At 34.2% G+C, this 17,728-nt stretch overlaps 2 protein-coding genes across 3 annotated transcripts in view; both read left to right on the top strand.

Annotated features, from left to right (window-relative positions):
* Nucleotides 1-17,728, top strand: part of LOC6049763 (CUGBP Elav-like family member 2) — a 247,728-nt gene that overhangs the window by 76,484 nt on the left and 153,516 nt on the right. The window lies entirely within an intron of this gene.
* The window catches only part of LOC119767920, a 46,865-nt gene continuing 45,687 nt past the window's right edge, over nt 16,551-17,728 (top strand). The window contains exon 1 of the mRNA XM_038257898.1: nt 16,551-16,935. Coding sequence (XP_038113826.1) covers nt 16,808-16,935 — 128 coding nt within the window. The 5' untranslated portion in view covers nt 16,551-16,807. The remainder of the gene's footprint in view (nt 16,936-17,728) is intronic.

Below are 17,728 nucleotides of genomic sequence, written 5' to 3'. Positions count from 1 at the left end.
CTTTCAATTCATATTTTGAAAAGTTACATATAGTGCGTCCATCCCGGGAATTCCCGGGACAAAACTCCCGGGATTTTTCCAAAACCGGGAATTTCCGAATCCCGGGATTTTTATATTTTATCCCGGGAATCCCCGAAATCGGTAAAAATATCAAATTTTGGTCTGGAAATTCAGATTTTGTTGTGGAATAGATGAACAACGATTAAAAAATAAAAATAAAATATTAAGCATAATTTTACTTATAGAGAATAATTGTCAGATCCGTAAATTGCCGTAAATTGCTTAGCGCTTGAAATATTTTCGCTTCACTTTTATATTCATGAATTTAAATTGAAAAAAAGTAATTTTAAATATTTTTTTATGAAACATCTTTGGCAACAAAGACGAATGTATCGAATCAGAACAGCTGTTTTAGTTTATTTTTTGCATAATGTTTTGATTTTTCTGATTGATTTCGGTTAAAACAGAAACAGAACAAAACAATTAGTAGGGGAAAGTGGGGCAAGTGTAACAAGCTAAGGAAATGCTCGTTATAAACCATTAAAAACGTTAAAAAATCTGTCGGATTTTTTAGAATCATCTTATTCTAGGTCTTGACTGAGACTTTGATAGAACAAGTTTTTAAAAAAATCTGTTTTTAATGTAAAAAAATGATTTTAATTTTTTTGATTTTTCGTACGTTCTACTCAACTAGTGGGGCAAGACGAACAACCCGTTGGGGCAAGAGGAACAATGCATGAAAAAACATGCTAATTTACTAACAATTTAACTATTATCACTTAGATACATCAGATAAGGATGTATTTGAAACGTTTCTTTCATTTTTAGATTAAAAAAATATATTTTACAAAAAAAATAGACCATTTTTACGAAAAAAAAAATTACTTAGATGATAAATAGTAAATTTTCATGATATTATTATATCGTGTATGGACAATTTTTTTAACAATTGTTTATCAGTTTTTCAGAACTTTTATGTATTTTTTTCACAATAAAATATGTTGCTGCAGCAATTCGTATTTTTTTCCATACTAAAAATCTATATGGTACACTTGCCCCACCCAAACAAGATTTTTAAAAAGCTCTCTATAAAAAAAACCAAAACAAAAATCATACTTTATAATACGTGCAAGTCATTGGTAGGGACACTACTGATCTAGGAAAAATAGCATTTTGATAAAATGAGCCTTAAAACGAACCCTCAGCCTTATTTTGTACTTTCCAGATATTATAAGTAAACAAAGGTTTTGAAAAAAACTTCACTCAATCCTGTGCCCCGTGGCTTTTACGTCGTTTTGGCGGTTATGTGGTTGTAGAAACAGCTAATTACATGGCTAGCAACAATTCCTCATACTGGAAATAATCAAAATTGTAAAAATTACGGCCTTAAGAGCGATTGTTCCTCTTGCCCCATATGGTCGTCTTGCCCCACCTTCCCCTACACCGATCTCCAAATTAATTGCTCTGAAATCTCGTGTACTTATTCAGTTTGTACTTCAGATTTTCTCCAGTTGGCGGTAGGGACATTAAGATAATTTGTAAAATATTGTTTGTTATGATTTTATCTGCTGTTTTTTTATTTGTTGTTTTAGACATTTTAAAAAATTGTTGAAGCTTTTCTGGTCATGTCATATAAAAATAAAAATATGTATTAATAAGAGACTTATTTAATTTGAATCACACTGGATTAAAAATTTTGATACATTTAAAAACCAAAGCACAAGAAAGAGCAAAACTAATCTTTCAAGCTATTTAAAACGGCTATTCTTGTTCAGATTGAAGAGTAGATTTTCACCAATGAACAGTATTGAGCTAAATCCATGATTTTTATCGCCCTAGTTACATAGATTTTGAAAAGAAGAAAAATCAAAGTGTCTCATTGTTACCCATGGGCTGAAAGGAGTGAGAAACAATAAGGTAGCCCTGGATTCTCGGTATATTCTTAATTTTGGCCAAACCAAATGAAAGGACATTGTAGCCCAACTTATTCCCTATGAAACGTCAAAAAAAAAAATCTGGAGAAATGTTAGTTTTGGTGTTTACGGCTGCCTATGAGCGAAAAACTAATTTTTGTCCATAATTTACTTTTACACCCCAGAATCAAACATTAATGAATAACTTTTCAAGGGAGCTTCCATAACCAAAGCCACTATTATGGCAGACGTGTATCGTGTAGACACACCTTTCCCCAAAATATGAGCCTGTTTGGTTGAAACTACTACTTGTGAGAGCCATTTTATCATTGTTCTCCGTGTCTCATTGATGACTACTCTACCCTAATCTACATTGTCGTGTTTGCCATTATCATTAGAATTGTGAAATTTTGTGCAGTACAAGTGAAAATTATTCCCAGTCAATCAATCGGAATTCTGAAACGGAATTCAATTCGAATAGATTACGTATTCCGTGTCAAACGCAACAACCGATACGTACACGGAATAGGAGCGCTAGTTTATTGTAAACATATGGTACGTTCGTTTAAAGAGCCGGTGCGGCACTGAGTGACGCACTCGTCGGTGCCAGTTTTGGTTCAATCGAACGTCATTTGTCAGTGTGCGTGGAACTCGCATGAAACTGAAAAATATATTGAAAAGCACTAGAGTTTCAGTTCCAAGATGGCGGTGAAACTCTTGCGGCACTAGCGCGAGTTTCTTCAAACAAACACTTTGACAGCTCTGAGTGCGGCACTCAGTGCGAAACTAGCCCTCAAACGAACGTACCATTATAGAAACAGACCCCCAAAATTCGTTTTAAATACTGAGATATTCCACAAAAACCAAAAAAAAACTTCGTGCATTTTTGTCATTTTCCATATGAAAGAAGTTTCAAACTTGTCGTGCTATCTTGACACAGCCTGAAATTTGATGTAAGTGCGACAATCGGGTACTAAAGCCCTATGTAAATTTTTATGAACAACTGTAAAAACACGATAAAAACCATTTGTGATCACTTTTTTCATTTTAATGCAAAAAATATTGACAAGACAACATTTTTCGATGGCTCAAGTATGGTCCCCTTGGAACGGGCTGTCAAGTAGGACCTTTCCTGTCAAGAAGGACCGTGAAGTTAATGTTTTAACTGGTGGATCAATTCTCAAATTTAGTTCTCGGCTTATCAGTCCCAGTAGCAAGTAAAACGAAAATTTTGTTTTTTTTATATATAATATCATTTTCAAGGGTTTTTTTAAAATTGAATTAAAAATCCATTTTAAATCCTTTGCGGTCGTTGTACTCAGAAAAATAAGCTTTATCGTTATGACCAATAATATCACAAATTTAAACTTCATTTTAGGACCCAATTGGCCAAAGGGATTTCAGGTCAGAAAGCGTTTGACACAGATACGAGCTCGACTACCGTAAACCTTTTCAATTATATTTCGGGACTCCGGCAACCAAATTCAGCCAAACTTCGGGGCAATGCACAGAATGGTCAACTAAACATAACGTAATTGTTATTGTTTACATTGCGTGCTCTCGTTTTTGTTTATTCAAGATCAAACATTAAAACTCGTTTTTCTCGGAACGTCAAATACGACGTACGACAAAACAGCACGACAGCGATAAATAATTGTAAAGAGAGGTTTGGATTATCTTAACGTGAAGACTTCCATCATTGTCATGATTTTTCGTTCAAAGATATAAATTTTGCGTCGCTTTCATTATTTTGACAAAATTCCTCCAACAAGTTGTTTAGAATAGTGCCCTACACATGCTGATTCTTTTTGGTAACGATTATCCCATTCCTTGAAAATTTATGGAAATCGTCATTAATCAATGACTGCCAAGTAGGACGTCAATGACTGTGCCACAAAATTTTATAAATTTTGAAGCACATTTGATTTAGATCAAAAATTCTTTCAGTGGCTTCAAGAAGGTAATAAACGGCACATGCTGATTCCTTTTGGTGCTGAAATTCGTTAAATTGAATTTAATACAGAATCTATGTATATAAAAAAAATTCGACGGTTTTGTTCGAACGCGAATCAGTTCAATACGGAGTGTCGGATCGAGGTGCTTTTTGTTGCGTTAGGTTGGTGTAAGCCCAAGGAAGGTTTATATGCTAAAAATTTCCACTTTGGCCACTCTACGAGCGATTCCGGAGCATCTGCAGATTGTATGGAAAAATGTACGTAAACTCAAATTTTGATCACAGGAGGCTGAATTAGCAAAAAGCAAAAACGTCAAAAACGAAAAAAAGCAGAACGAAGTTTGTCGGGTAAGGCTTGTATTTTATAATGATGATGATCAATTTTCTTCGAAAATGATCAACGGCTTCACCTCAAGCTAAGAACCAGATTATCCGTTCGACGCAGTGATGGACGCAGAACTTTGCGGCTGTCATCATAGCCTGCCTGTCATCGACCATTGAACATAGTATGCTCTGTAGATTGTTCAACTGACAGATCACAGAAAAATCGAACTGGCGCAAAGTGCTGCGTCCACCACTGCGTCAAACGAATAATCTTGTTCTCACCTTTACCGTTTCAAACCTGTGGACACCTAGTTTCGAGTAGAAATCACGCAATAGAGAAACGCCAAGATAATGCTGAAGCTCGAACAAGTTATTTGTTTTGTATGATTGATCTGAAAACCGAAATTACAGCACACCACAATGGTCCTGAATAACAAAACCGTGCGTCGTCGCTAGAAAACCGCTTAACAATGTCGAAAAATATTGATATTTTGAATTTTGACGTCGTACGGTTGCACGGACGACAAACGATGGACGGACTCAGCAAGGTGTACAAAAGTACCGCGAAAATGTGATCTTTTTGTACTTTGATTTTGAGTCTAAACAAATAGATTTTTAATTCATTATTGTTTTGTGTATTGTTTTCGAACGTTTCCAACTAAGAAGAGATCCTGCCAAACAAAGCTTTCTGCTGAATGGTTTTCTGCTGAACGACTTATTCGGCCCAATGAGTTATTCTGCCATTTGTACTATTCCGCTCAACGACATTCTGCCAAACGACTTATTCGGCCTAACGAGTTATTCTGCCATTTGTACCATTCCGCCTAATGACATTCTGCCAATTGATTTTCTGCCGAACAAGCTTTTCTGCCAAACGTATTTTCTGCCGAATGACCTTTTCTGCCGAATGACCCATTCCGCCGATTGTTTTTCTGTCGTTCGGCTTTCCGCCGAATGTCATTCTGCCGAATAATTTTCTGCCGAATGGCCCAGTCCCCATCAAAGTAACCCAAGTTCTAGTCACCCAGGGCAACCACCCGCTCCTCCTCCCACTTATCCACCCACTCAATGCGCTGACATCGCATCGGCGTCTCTTTTCCATTTCAACCTCATCCATGTGGAAAATCAGCCGCCAGCGCTACTTACTTTATACATTCGCGAGCAAAAACAACATAAATAAGCCAGCTGGTGCCATCGCCGCAAACTTGACTAGGTTATGTTTCGCGCGCGTCACTCAGCTCTCACTCACTGTTGACTGTGTTGGTTGGAAGTGAGTGCCACGGTGTTTGTGACACTTTTGCTTGACGACTTAGACAAAGGCACTTAAAATGCAATCGTTGTACACTGTTGCAAGAAATAACAAGTTTTGTTTTTATTGAGCAAAAACGAACATTTCTTGACATTCGAAAATTACAATTTGTGTTTTTACCTTAAAATATTTTTTTTAAATTTTTTTTTATTATTTTTTTTAACAAACTTTGTTTTTACAGTGCAATCCCAGTCGATTTGCATGCTCCGGAACTATTTATTTACATTTTTTTTGCTGGATAACGCACTCTGCCACACGATTTTCCGCTTACAAGTGTGTTTGTGTTTCACCGTATGCGCACTGCTGTCGACGGCGAATGTTTCCGACACGTGCTTCTAGGCTGACTAGATGGTGGCGTTGTTGTTGTTGTTGTCGCCGTAGTATTCGCCGTCTGTCGTCGTCGGTTGCTTAGTTTGATGTTATTTTTTTGCCTCCACTACTGCTGGCTTGTTATATTTTGATTTAATATTTGTTTTTATTGTCTGAGCTCTAGCTTTGTGTTGAGCTCATCCTCGCCTGGCTCGCCGGTTAGGTCATGGTGAAACTTGTTTGAGCAAATTGCGATGAGAGGGTTTGCTTGTTTAGAAATTTACTTTACAAGAATTTTTTAATTTTAACAAATTGTGTTTTTGAAAACCTCTTCAAATTTCCTCAGTTCTCACTTCAAAGAATTTAGTTCAATTTGGGTTTAAATTTTCACTTTACGGCTGAGAAGCACCAAACGATCAACCTGGGAATATTTAGCAACTCTCGGGGTCGTCGTAGGTTGGAGGTAGCTTTCCTTTTTACATACACCCAAAGGGAAAATATATCTCAAAATCTGCAACAGTGGATTTGCTGCAGAAAATGTAATATTTTATTACATTTTTTGCAGCAAGCCCGTAGATCATTTTTGCCCGCGTGTAAACACGTCAGCGATCTGCAGTTCTCACCAACACATATAATGCAGGTGCGTCCCCGAGCAACACTCCAGAGAGAACATTATGATCGCACTCTGTCCCTCACAATTCATCAAGCGTCCATGGCGCGGTGGTAGCGTGTCGGATCAGCAACCTAGAAGTTGACGATTCAATCCTCGTTCTGTTAAGATTTTTTTTCTGCAATACAATCAATCTGCCGTCGGTAATGTCGATAATTGTCGGTAACGGGCAAAAATGTCATACCCCTATAACGCAAAAAATGCATGAGGACAGATTTCATGCAGATTCTGATATACTTTCATGCCGCCATGTATCACAATCATGCGACTGCCGGTTGGGTGTAGCGTTGGTCTTTGGCCTCCAGTCTGACCATTTAGTGCAGATTAGAGCGAACTAATTTTGACCCAAGTGATTCACTGACTAGATGAGCTTTGGGAATTTCAAACCTGGTTGGAGAATTAATGGAGAACTGGTTGGAATTTTTTTCATTTTTTTCAGATTCATGAAGCTCGTAAATGTCAGAAATGTTCAAAAAATCTTTTTTTTAATTTCAAGAATTTATTAATGTTTATGCTTTTTTTTCTTTTTATTTAATTGAAATATATTTTATTAATTAAGAATACTTAATTTTCAGAGCGAAATTTTTGTTTGTTATTTTTTCTCGAACATTTCATTTTACTATGGAAAATGTCCCTTGTCCCCTTAAAAAAGTGGAGCATCAATACTATCCATCTTCCGCGATGGAGATGGACGGCAATGGTCGAGATTTTTTTTTAATTTTCGATTTGTTCATGTTTCCAAAAATCTGTTGTTTAACTATATCTTTCAATTTAAATTTCTAATCTTTTATTTTTTAACTTCTATCTTAAATTTTTTAAATCTTTTATTTGTAATTTTTAATATTTATGTTTTATTTTTAATCTTTTTTTCATCTCGTTTTTAAATCTTTTATTTTCATGCTTTTTTATCTTTTATATTCAATTTTTTTTTTAATCGTTTATTTTTAATCTTTATTTTTAAATTTAAAATTTTTATTTTTATTTTTAATCATCTATTTTGAATTTTTATTGTTTCTTCTTTTTTAAATATTTTTTTAAATCTCTTATTTTTAATTTTCTATTTTTAATCTTTTATTTTCAACCTTTAATTTTTAATTTTTATTCATTTTTTATTTTTTATTTTTATTATTATTGTAACTTGTGTTGTTGTGTTTAATTTAATTTTTAATCTTTAATTTTTAATCTTTAATGTTTTATCTTTAATTTTTTGTCTAAAATTTTTATGGTTTAATTTTTAATCTTTAATTTCTAATCTTTTATTTTCAATCTTTTCTCTTTAATTTTTAATTTTTTATCCTTTATTTTTAATTTTATTTTGAATCTTTTATTTTGAATTTTGTATTGTGAGCCATTTACTTTTAATCTTTTATTTTGAATCTTTTATTTTGAACGTGTTATTTTGAATCTTTTATGTTTAAGTTTTATTTCTAATTTTTAATTTTTATTCATTAATTTGAATTGTTATCATTGTTTTTTATTTTTAATATCCTTTATTTTCCCCTTTTATTTTTAATCTTCAATGTTTAATCTTTAATTTTAAATCTTTTATTTTTAATCTCAAATTGTTAATCTTGAATTTTTTATCTTTATTTATAGTCTTGAATTTTTAATCTTTTATTTTTAATCTTTAATTTTTAATCTTTAATTTATAATCATTTATTTTCAAATCTTTAATTTTTAATCTTAAATTTTTAATCTTTTTAAATTCTAATCTTTAATTTAATCTTTAATTTTTAATCTCTAATTTTTAATCTTGAATTGTTAATCTTTAATTTTTAACCTTTTATTTTTAATCTTTAATTTTTAATCTTTAATTTTTAATCTTTAATTTTTAATTTTTAATCTTTAATTTTCAATCTTTAATTTTTAATCTTTAATTTTTAATCTTTGATTTTTAATCTCTAATTTTTAATCTTAAATTGCTAATCTTTTATTTTTAACCTTTAATTTTTAAATAAAAAAATTTTTTAACCGTTTATGTTTAATTATTTTTTTAAATTTTTATTCATTATTTTTAATTTTTAATCTATAATTTATAAACTATTTTTTTTCTTATTTTATTTATTTTCATTTATTTATCTATTGTTTAATTTATCTTTTTTTTGTATGAATTTTTGGTATACGATATTTGAATTTGGGTTCGTTATTCAAATGTATTTTTCTTACTTTTTAATTTCCCGGCATTTATCTGACCTTTCTATATTGTTCACAATTCACTTTAACAATTCTTTGTTTTACTAAATTTAGTTTTTAGCTTGTAACAATTTGAATATATTTTTTTACTTTTTTGAATAGAAATGATGTTGTTGATTTGTTTTTTTTCGAATAAATATTTTTAATTACCTTAATTGTTGGTGTTCATTGTTTGTAAATTGCTAGTATTTATGCAATTAGTTTTGTATTTTAATTTGTTTTTATAGCTTTTCTTGTCATTGATTTCCTATCATTCTGATTTATCTCTTCAGTAAGGCTTCGAAAGATTTGTTTATGTATTCGAATATCATATTTTTTCTTTCTTCAAAAAAATCTACTTTATTTACTTATCTGTTTATTATTTGTTGTGTTGTGTTGTTTAGTTTCATTTGTGTGTGTGTATTTTTTTTTGTTGGCCTATTAACACTGTTTTTTTTAGTTTAATTAGCCTTAAAAGACTGTTTTTTTTTCGTTTCATATTTCATCACAAATTATTTTTAGTTTGAGTTTTCAAGTTCTGTTTCTGAAATATTTTTTGAAAGAATGATTATTTCTTTATCTTTTTAAAAAGTTATAAATATTCCTTTTTGTCCTTTAATTTTTTTTTGTCATTTTGTGTCTAATTTTTCGTGTTTCAAAAACCACTAAAACTTCAATTAATTCGTCTACTCGTACGTCAGCATCTACGTCAACCGCAACGTCACATTCTCCGGAACAGAGCGTTTAATTTTGTTTGGCCGGGCTCCAACAATGTTTAGTGGCAAAATGCGAAAAATCTTCGCCGACGTCGTAAAATCCCAGCCGTCGTGCGAAATTTCACTTAGACGGCGGCGATGGCGTCTAAGCAGCCAGCTGTTCGAGACCTAGCTACTTAAGCCAAGTCGGTCTGTTTGGGGCAGCTCGTGTGAAAGATGATTGATGGGTCTTATTTTCGGTCTTTTCTACAGTACACGGTGCGGTGGAAGATTTTGTTACATGCAAACTGATGCAACAGTGACAGGTTGGTTGGTGGGTCTCTCGAGAGGTGGTGCTAAATGGTTCATTTTTCACCGCCAGAAGGGAGGAGAGCATGTGTTAACAAATTTCGTCCCCCACACAAGACTGTCTGGTGTTGGTGCCAAAAGGTTCGGCCCTTTTCCCACCAACAGGTCGTGAGTGAGATTCGTTGCAAGAAAATTGCTGGTAGGCCTAGTTGTAGATCTTAGGTGGCGTTGGCAAGGCAAGAGAGAGCTGAACCAATTAGCGTTGACAGCACAAGACTTGCAAAGTAGCCTGTGACATAGTTGAGAACAGTTTAGTGAAAACGTGAAAATTCTAGTCGGCCCAAAGTCGGCCTCACAAAATTGAAATGTCAAATCATTTCCAGCTCTCCTCACTGATATCAGCTCTGTCTAATCTCCGATGATTCATACCTATAAAAATAACATCTCGAAACGATTTACGTACGACAACCGTGTGGAGTTCCCTCACTCAAGCTAGTCCCCAAACCAAGTCGAGTCGCAAAGAGTCAGTCATCATCTCTTTCGGCATCGTCGACTCGTGGCTGAATGGCATTCCTTCAAAATTTGTCATTTGTATTGTTCTCGTTTCTTCTTCCACTTCTTTTTTCTTTTTGGCGGAGTAGTTTTGAAGTCTTCCTTCTGGACGATTTATGTGACTTACTTGAGGTTGGTCAAATAGAGATGGTAGAGTTTTGCGTGCGTTTCAAAGTTAGAACTTCTTGCCACGTTATTTCAAGGTTACTGCTATTTATTATAATATCTTGAAATGCAAAAAAACTATATCAAATTGAGACCATATTTATTTCGACCGATAGTATATGAACTCCAGCGCATCTGCTTTAAGTTGCGGTATGTCCACGCATCTCTTCTTCTGTAAAATGTGATTCGTTTACAGAATCCTCTGCGTGGCTGCAACGCAGTAGGCTTGGCTGCTTTAAACAAGGTAGTATTGGTGGATCTCGTACGCTAAGTGCTACAATAATTAACCGAAAGTTCTTTCATGGTGCTCTTTCGGGTTGGCTGCTCTTGTGCCAAATTATCCCTCTACTGCCTATTTTTTTGTGTGTTCAGGAGGTCATTTTGAGCAAGTTTTGTTCTACGAAAAACATTACGTGCTTGCCATTTCATTAGGGCACACAACTTTTGTGGACAAGAGTGTGTCCCTTTCACACCTTATGTAAACTGTCATTTGAGGGAAAGGGATACACCATTGTTTACAAAAGTTTTGTGCCCTTTTGAAATGTTAGGCTCCATTACTTCATTTATGTTGTTTTTGTTTTACTTTTAGTTTTTTAATTTGCATTTATCTTATTTAGTTTATGCTTGTTTTTGGTTGTTTTTGCCCTCCTATTATTACCTTTTGCCTTTCTAGTTTTTGAATTTTTGCACGTTTTTCAAATTTTCTGCACTCGAAAGACTCCATTATCATTTAAATAGTAAAAAAATGCGTAGAAGCGTAGTCAAAAAACAAAAACTACTGCATACTTGTTTTTACTCGAAATATAGATAAAGTTAGTAGTCAAGGTCGAGGAAAGGGCAAAAATTACATAAATTTGAATGAAAAGCCTCCTTCAAAATTGGGACGAAAAATCAGGAGCAAAAAAAAAAAATACAAAAAACTTTATAATTTTTTTATAAAAATAGAAGTCAAATTAACTAAAAATAATCTAAAATGCATATTTTTTGCATTGATAATAGCCAAATTTATAAGTCAAATCAGCCTTTAAAATAATTATGCTATAGTATCTACTTTTAACATTTATTATTATTTATTCAAAAAAACTGCCTTATTTTTAAATGTTTGGAAGATGGCTAATGTTCTTAATTGGAACTTCTAATAACGTCTGGAAGTTATCTAAAAATAACTAAATATTTAAAGATCAATCTATCAATACAAAAAAAAGCTATTCAAACCAATAGCGATGGACAAATAATATGGAAAAATATTTGTATTCGATATTAATGTTTAAAAGATTTTTCAGCTTTCGTGATATATTATTATCGCGATATTAATTACCGAGAATTTTTGGTAGTAAAAATGTCATTAAATAGATGTTTTCAATTTTTTTGCCGATTGATTGATTTTTTTGACTGTGAACTTTATATTTTTTTCAGAACAATTTTCCATCATTTTTTGGGATAAAAATTAACTATTAGTTGTGGTTTTTGAAGAAATCAAGAAAAAGTCGGAGATAAGGAAATGGGAGGAAATACATCGGATCATATGACTGTTTGTAAATTTTCTTTACTTTCCAGACCCACGTCAAAATTGTATTCCAAGTTTTCTTCCCTAGCGCTCTAGTCAAGGTCGAGGAAAGAGCAAAAATTACATAAATTTGAATTTCAAGCCTAATTTGAAGATGTGATATTTTTAAAAATTTATAAAATTTTAATAAATTTATGAAAATGATATTTAAAAGTTAAAAAAGGTTTTTTTTCTGATTGAGGACCAACAATACATAATTTGCCCTGTTCAAATACAATAATATACGTTCAAAATAGTTTACAATCGATTTTAGTTGTTTTTCGACTGATTTTTTTGATAATTATTTTTTTTGCTTCCTTAATTTTTTGAGAAAAAGTTTTATTAATGTTTGCAATGGCCTTAATATTTATTTATTAATATATATTGGTATTAATTGAATGAAAATTTTCTCAATAATTTTCTTTAAAAAAATGTAAGGCCGTTGCAAATATTTTTCAAAGTGTATGTCGCCCCCTCCTTCAAAATTGGGACGAAAAATCAGGGAGCAAAACATTTTTTTTTCTAAACACCTCAAAATTTTTCTTAAAATAGTAGTCATATCAACTAAAAACAATTTAAAATACATTTTTTGCATTGATAATCATATTTAGCATGGTTTGGCAGGATTTATTTTTTTTTGAATTTTTAAAAACATTCCAATGTACAGCACCGCAATTTTTTTTTTGCAAATATAATAAATTAAACAAAAACTGTAAAATTAGAGCCAACTCCGTCTGTAGACTGGCTACGACCCAGAGAAAAAAAATAAAAATTTCAATTTCTCAAAAAAAAACATTGTCAACATTTGAAAAAACATTTCAAAGTATAATATTTCAAGCTGATTTTCAAAATGTTGAAATAATTTCAAAAATTGCAAAATATTAAGAAAAATATTATTTAGATCGTTTTTACGATCTAAGGTTCCGAAAATAAAAAAATGTGTAAATTACAAAAGTGCCTTTTTTGTATGAAAATACAAGAATAAACGTTTTATTTTTTTTTGTATAAATAGTTTTCAATTCATTTAACAAGTTTCTTCAGTAAAAAAAAAAAATCGCTAAAAATATTTTTCTTGTTTAGTAAGGCTTTTGCAGAACAAAAGTTGCTTTGAATGATCTATGAACACGAGAAAAATTTTGGAGTTTTTTTTTAAAGTTCCAATAAACCAAATTTTTAGTTTTTGTTTTTTGGGTGTTTCAATACCCCTGACTTGAGGCGGCTTCAATTTAGTGAAATTTTCCATTGAGTAATTTTAGATTTCTTTTTAAAGATTTTATGATTAAGGCCTGTTCTTCTTCATTTGGAAATTTGTAAAAAGTAAATTAAATTAATTCGTTATTTTATTCCAAACCAGATTTTATCTTTTAAATCTGACTTCTCTCATCTCTAAGCCTTCGCGCGCACCTTTTGCCCAGTGGTTTATGAGTTGCTGTGTTCTCTCGTTCCTGAGCCATCGCTTCTCTTTTCTTCCTTTTCTCTTTCCTTCTTCTTCTTATAGTTTATGCTAAGCCACGCAAACTATTCAACCTGAAAGAAAGGTGCTGCCTCGCCGAAGCTCAGCTCGGCTCACTTCTCGGCATCGGGCCGCGAGATTAAAACGCGATTGTGTTTTTGTTTGTTTATTTTTCTTCTTTTTCTACGTAGTCCTCGTCATACCGTTTTTTCTTCATTCCTTATTTATTTTGGCTTTGAATGGAAACGACGGCGACGACAGTTTCGACTTGGTAGTGCCTCGTCGTCGTCGCGTATGACATATCACCGATGACAGAGACGGATATGGGATGGGTGTGAGTGAAGAAGAGAAGGAAGAAGACACGAATACAGGGAAGGAAAAAAAAGTGTGTGAGCTATGGGATGACAAAAGAGAGACGATTGCGCATATATTACCTATATGCTTAAGCACCACCCTAATTTGCATAAGGCGAGTGAGGAACTGCGCGAAAGACAACACTTTTCTGTCAAAAAAAGATCCAACATGGCGACTTTGAATTTGAAAAGATGTCATTTTCAAGTGTTTTCCCTCAAAAAAGTGCATTGTTGTTTACCCGTCAATCAGAGTAGGTCACACATCTGTCACACCGCACGGCAACGTCAGTTAAGTTTCACCTTAACCAAACAAAACGAAGCAACCAGCTTGCGACAAGCTGCACTCTGCTTGTATCCAAGTATGCGCGCGATGCACTTTTTGTTGTCACTCATTCGCGCACACCACCAAGCCGGTGACGGTTTTGTCTACTTTGATTGTGTCGCGCGCGACGAAAGGCGCTCACTTTTTTGTTCTCTTTTTCTCTCGCGAGAGCGCGATTTGTTTTGTTTACATCGCGATTGCGATCAGCTGGTGCTGGTGAGTGCGGCTTAAGTTGAGAGAAGGAGAGAATTTGTACGTTTAAAATTGAGAGCGCCAGAGAGTAAAGTGGTGGGTGCAGTCCGTCATGTCGCGCTTAGTTGACTTTGGTGGCGACTCAGTAGGTCGCGGGAAGTGATTTATGGGCGGTTTTTAGGGTGGAGCGACTTATTGTTGGATTTGAATGATAAGATTTTCTGGAGTTTTTTTTTAAAGCGTTCAGTAAACCAAATTTTATTTGTTTCCCTTTTAAGTGTATTTCAAAATGCATGGACCAAAAGATATCAAAATAAAAAAAAGAATCAAATAAGTTCATTGGACTTTTTCGAACATAACAAAATGCAAATAAAAATATATGTTTAAAAACCTTGCCCGTCAATTGCCCGTACTTAGATCTGGGAAAAAATAACACTCGTTTAATAAATCACCCATTTTTATTTCTTTGGTTTGCAACCTCTTTTTGAAAAGTTACATTTTTGGTTGTTTTTCAATCAATTATATGAGCTTATCCTAGTCGTAACTATTGCTTAATGCGTATCCTAGAGTTTCTGCCTTTCCAAAAATACGTCAACTCCTAGAGAAGCATATCTAGGAAAAGGAGATTATTAGGGCAAAGTCAAAAAAGATAAACAAATTCAGAAACTCATCCCAGAATTTGAAAAAAAAAATGGAAGAATAATTCTGACATTTTAAAGCAATTTACACCAAAATTTGAAAAGCAAATTTGAATAACGTTTTTCTCAGATTTTTTAAATTGCATAATTCATAATTCCGAGTTTGGGCCTGTATTTTCCGCATCTGAATTTGGCATGAATTAGAAAAAAATAGATGATCTTCTGTTGGGCATTTAAGTTTTCGGCAGGAAGCAAAAAGTTGCACATATGATCTCAGCTTTTCGAAAATACTTTTTGCAGGAGTACTTGTTCTTCATAAAGTACTTTTAAACTGCATAACATTATAGTTATTTTCGATTGCACATTTGATTTCACATTTAACAATAGTTTTGAAATTTTATGTTTTTTCTTCTTATTTTTGTCAAAAATTTCCGAAATTCTTCTGCGAATCCATTTCAGTCAAATTTTAATGGTTGATTGCCTTAAAAAAAATAAATGCATTTTTTCGATATCCCTTCATCGCCGTTTTGGCCACCATCTTGGATTAAATATTCAAAATAATTTTAGAGAAACTTAGGGGTCAAATTTAAGCTAAACAATCAAAAATGAGACAACATTTTTTCGTGATTCGTTTATTCGATGGGATTTTTTCCATGAGGTAAATAATTGATTGGACTACAACTTGGCAAAAAACACCAAGTTGATCAGCAAATCCCTCTCAAGTTATTTTTTAAGGGAAATTTACGCTTCTTTTTGTACCATCCTGCAAATTTGTAAGGAGGCCCTTTTGACAAATTTCATCAAAATTTTGCAAAATTAAAAATCTTGAAGATAAAAAGAAATTCGGAAAAAATATTCTTTTAGAAAAAAACATTTTAGTTTTTGTTTTGTTTTAGAAAAAAGGTTGTTAAATTTTTATAATGATTTTCATTTTTCTAAACATGTATTGAATCATCCGAATTGTTCTATGGTCAAAAGTCTGACTTAAATCATTTTGTTTTTTGAATTCTCCTTTCTATCACACAATTTTATTCCAACATGTTATTGACAAACGGTGACAAAAACTTTTTTAAAATATTTGTACCAGCCTAAGCAAATATAAACATAAGCGTATCCCTTTAACACCTTTTGTCAATGTCCATCGGAGTAAGCGGGATACACTCAATGTTTACTTTTGTTTGTAGGACCTAATTAAAAAAAAAATCTAGAATTCTATGTAGTCTTCTAGAAGATTCTTCAAATCACATTCTAAATAAGTACGACAATTCCAAGTAAGGTCAACACGTCATCAGCGCGTCGGATCTAATGTCATCACAAAAAAGAGAGAATAAGCCAAGAGCTACAATACATCACACTCTTTTTGCCTCCCTTCAACCTAATTTGTGTTTGTACTTTATCGTTCTTATACGAAACTCCTCTAAAACATTCCGTTCCGTCATCCCGCATCGCGTCTTGACGCGTGATCGTTTCGCGGAATGTAAACAAAAAAGTTCCAAGCATGCTGCGTCGCTCTCGAGGAGAGAGCGTGAGAGCGCTCACGCTCACGCTCGCGCACACGCTCACGCTTACTCGCGCCTACTCCGATCGCGATATTGTCGCGCAACATCCAAACCTTTAAACCGCGCGCACTCAACTTTGAGTTGGAGCTCGCCGTGTCCGCGCGCGTTTCGAACCGGGGGGTTCGTCATTGTTGATTGCGTCTATGAAATATTAGTTGTGCTGCGTTTTGTTTCAAACGAGGATCGTCGCCGTCGTCGCAGGTCGACAAGAGTTTGCGCGCGAGCGTTAGAGAAAAAAAAACCGCAGGGTTTCGCGGGCTTCTCGCAGTTGTATTGGTAGTTGCTGGTTGCACTTTAAACTTTGGCGCGGCGGTTGTTAGTTATTCGCGAGACCACTACCAACTTGAAGTGTTCGCGTCGTCGTCGGGAATTATGAATCAGGCGTCGTACTGGGAAGAACCTCAGCTACGGCAGTACTGCGGGCAGCCGGAGTATATTACTATTGGAGGCGGCAGTGTTCTGGAATCGCTGGTTCCGAGCTCACCTGTTCAGGGGGTCAAGTGAGTGTGCTTCGCCGGAGTTCCGGATCGCGCTGTTGATCGATCGAGTTCGAGCTGCTGAATGTGCCGCTAACGCTCGATCAACTACCGCAATTGTACTACCGCTACAAGTGTTCAGCAAGATCATGTGGGATCGTGTCAATTAGTGGGTTGTGTACAGTGTGCAATTGCGCGATCCAGGTCATGTAGTGGTGCCGTGCTGGTGCTAATAATTGGTCACGATAACAGAGTGTTTAGCACCTCTGGAAAGGAAGTTTCGAAATGTACCGCGTGAAGTGATCAGTCACGATCGCTGGCGATCGTAGTGTCAAGAGTGCTGTTGATGTTGTTGTGCAACAACCCTGGAGTCGCCAAGCCGCGACGCGATCGCGCAGCGATCAAGAAGAAAATCGTGAAAAATTGACCCGAGAGATGAAAAATTAACCCCGGACTCATATCTGTCCGGCGAATAAGTTAAATTATTCCGCGAAGCTGTTCTCGAAGAGTGCGAGGAAAAATCTCGAGGAAAAACGCACGCAACAGACGGCACTTCAGAAATTTACGATGATGAATTCAGTGAACCGGTCGTCGACGCCGTCTGGCCGGATCCGGCCAAATCGCCGTCCACCGGATGATCTTCGCGGCGTCGTCGTCGTTGTCGTTTCTGTTGTCTTTCACCGATTTCCCACTTGAGAAAAAACAAAAACCCAAAAAAATAAACTCCTAGAACACACACAAAATCTCAAAATGGATGGATGGTTCCGGGAAAGAGTCCGGCGCGCGGAATTTCATGTAAAGTCAAGCAAAATATTCT

The sequence above is a fragment of the Culex quinquefasciatus genome, chromosome 2 (genome assembly GCF_015732765.1).
Source record: "Culex quinquefasciatus strain JHB chromosome 2, VPISU_Cqui_1.0_pri_paternal, whole genome shotgun sequence".
NCBI lineage: Eukaryota > Metazoa > Arthropoda > Insecta > Diptera > Culicidae > Culex > Culex quinquefasciatus.
This window is presented reverse-complemented; position numbering and strand designations above follow the sequence as displayed.